Source organism: Desmodus rotundus, chromosome 2 (assembly GCF_022682495.2).
Source record: "Desmodus rotundus isolate HL8 chromosome 2, HLdesRot8A.1, whole genome shotgun sequence".
Lineage (NCBI taxonomy): Eukaryota > Metazoa > Chordata > Mammalia > Chiroptera > Phyllostomidae > Desmodus > Desmodus rotundus.
In genome coordinates this window covers 1245367-1246459 of record NC_071388.1, presented here as the reverse complement: position 1 = coordinate 1246459, position 1093 = coordinate 1245367, and the positions used below count along the sequence as shown (strand labels likewise).

At 64.0% G+C, this 1093-nt stretch overlaps 1 protein-coding gene across 1 annotated transcript; it reads left to right on the top strand.

The window, feature by feature from the left end:
* Positions 1–476: 476 nt before the first annotated feature.
* On the top strand, positions 477–875 carry KRTAP11-1 (keratin associated protein 11-1). The gene has a single exon (XM_024564981.3). The coding sequence runs from the start codon at positions 477–479 to the stop codon at positions 873–875; it is 399 nt and encodes a 132-aa protein (XP_024420749.2).
* Positions 876–1093: the final 218 nt, after the last annotated feature.

Below are 1093 nucleotides of genomic sequence, written 5' to 3'. Positions count from 1 at the left end.
CTGATTAAGTGATGCTCGCCACCTGTTCAGAGCCCACAACAAGCCAGGGCTGGGATCTGATTGGTCCGGAGGGAGATGGTGTGACGGTGGGTGGTGGCGTTTTTGGTGTTTCTGCCATGTGACGCTCGCTGCGCCCCAGCGAGATGAAGGACAATGTGGTGTGGGCTGGGTGACCTGTGGCTTTGAAGCTGACCACTGACCTTCTGAACCCCCGGGCTCAGGACAGTTCAGAAGCCTTGTGACTTAGTAACCAAACCACTAAACTTTCTTTACGAGGGCGAAGGCTTCTCCGGAGACAATTAACCGGCAGACTCACAGGGTGTTCTGAGGCTGGCCTGCTTCTGAGCCACAGAAGCCGAGGAGGCCAGGTGGGGGCCCCACCCACTGGCAAGGATGTATAAAAGCTCCAAGCCTGAAGGGACATTTGCACCTCGGAAGCCAGCCACAGCCAGCTGTCCAGAGCCTCCGCCTGTACCATGCCCTACAGCTACTCCACCAGGACCTGCACTGCCCGGCCAACAGGGGCCCCCTGCTCTGTCCCGGCGGGCCCGGCCACCCCGGGCACAACGCACGAGGTCGACTACCTGAGCGGCCTCTGCTTGCCCAGCTCCTTCCAGACCGGCTCCTGGCTCCTGGACTACTGTGGTCGGGAGCCCAGCTGCGAGCCTCCCGTCTCCAGCCCCAGACAGGCACCCTGCTCTCAGCAAACTGCCTGTGTGTCCAGCCCCTGCTCAGCTCCCTGCAGCCGGCCACTCAGCTTCGTCTCCAGCAGCTGCAAGGTGCAGGGCGGCGCCTCCACCATGGGCCAGCCAGCCTGCGGGGTCCCCAAGACGGGCAGACGGCCCTGTGTGTCCGGCTGCCGGAAAATGTGCTGAGTGCTTAGGAGCCGGTGCCGGGTCCAGCATCCCTGAGCCTCCAGCCGTCCCTGGATCTCCAGCATGCCGCCTGCCCCGCACACCCCTGGCCGCTGCCCTGTTCTCGCCGCCCCTGCTGGCTGCCAGCCCTGGCTGAGCTGCCGTTGGCAACCTGTGATTTTCCTGGCCAGCCCCACGCTTCCTGGAAGGCCTGATCCCTGGTGGTGTGTACGCCTCCG

Bases quoted from the DNA above. Each gene is read 5' to 3' on its own strand.
- KRTAP11-1 (XM_024564981.3), top strand. From the start codon at position 477: ATGCCCTACAGCTACTCCACCAGGACCTGCACTGCCCGGCCAACAGGG.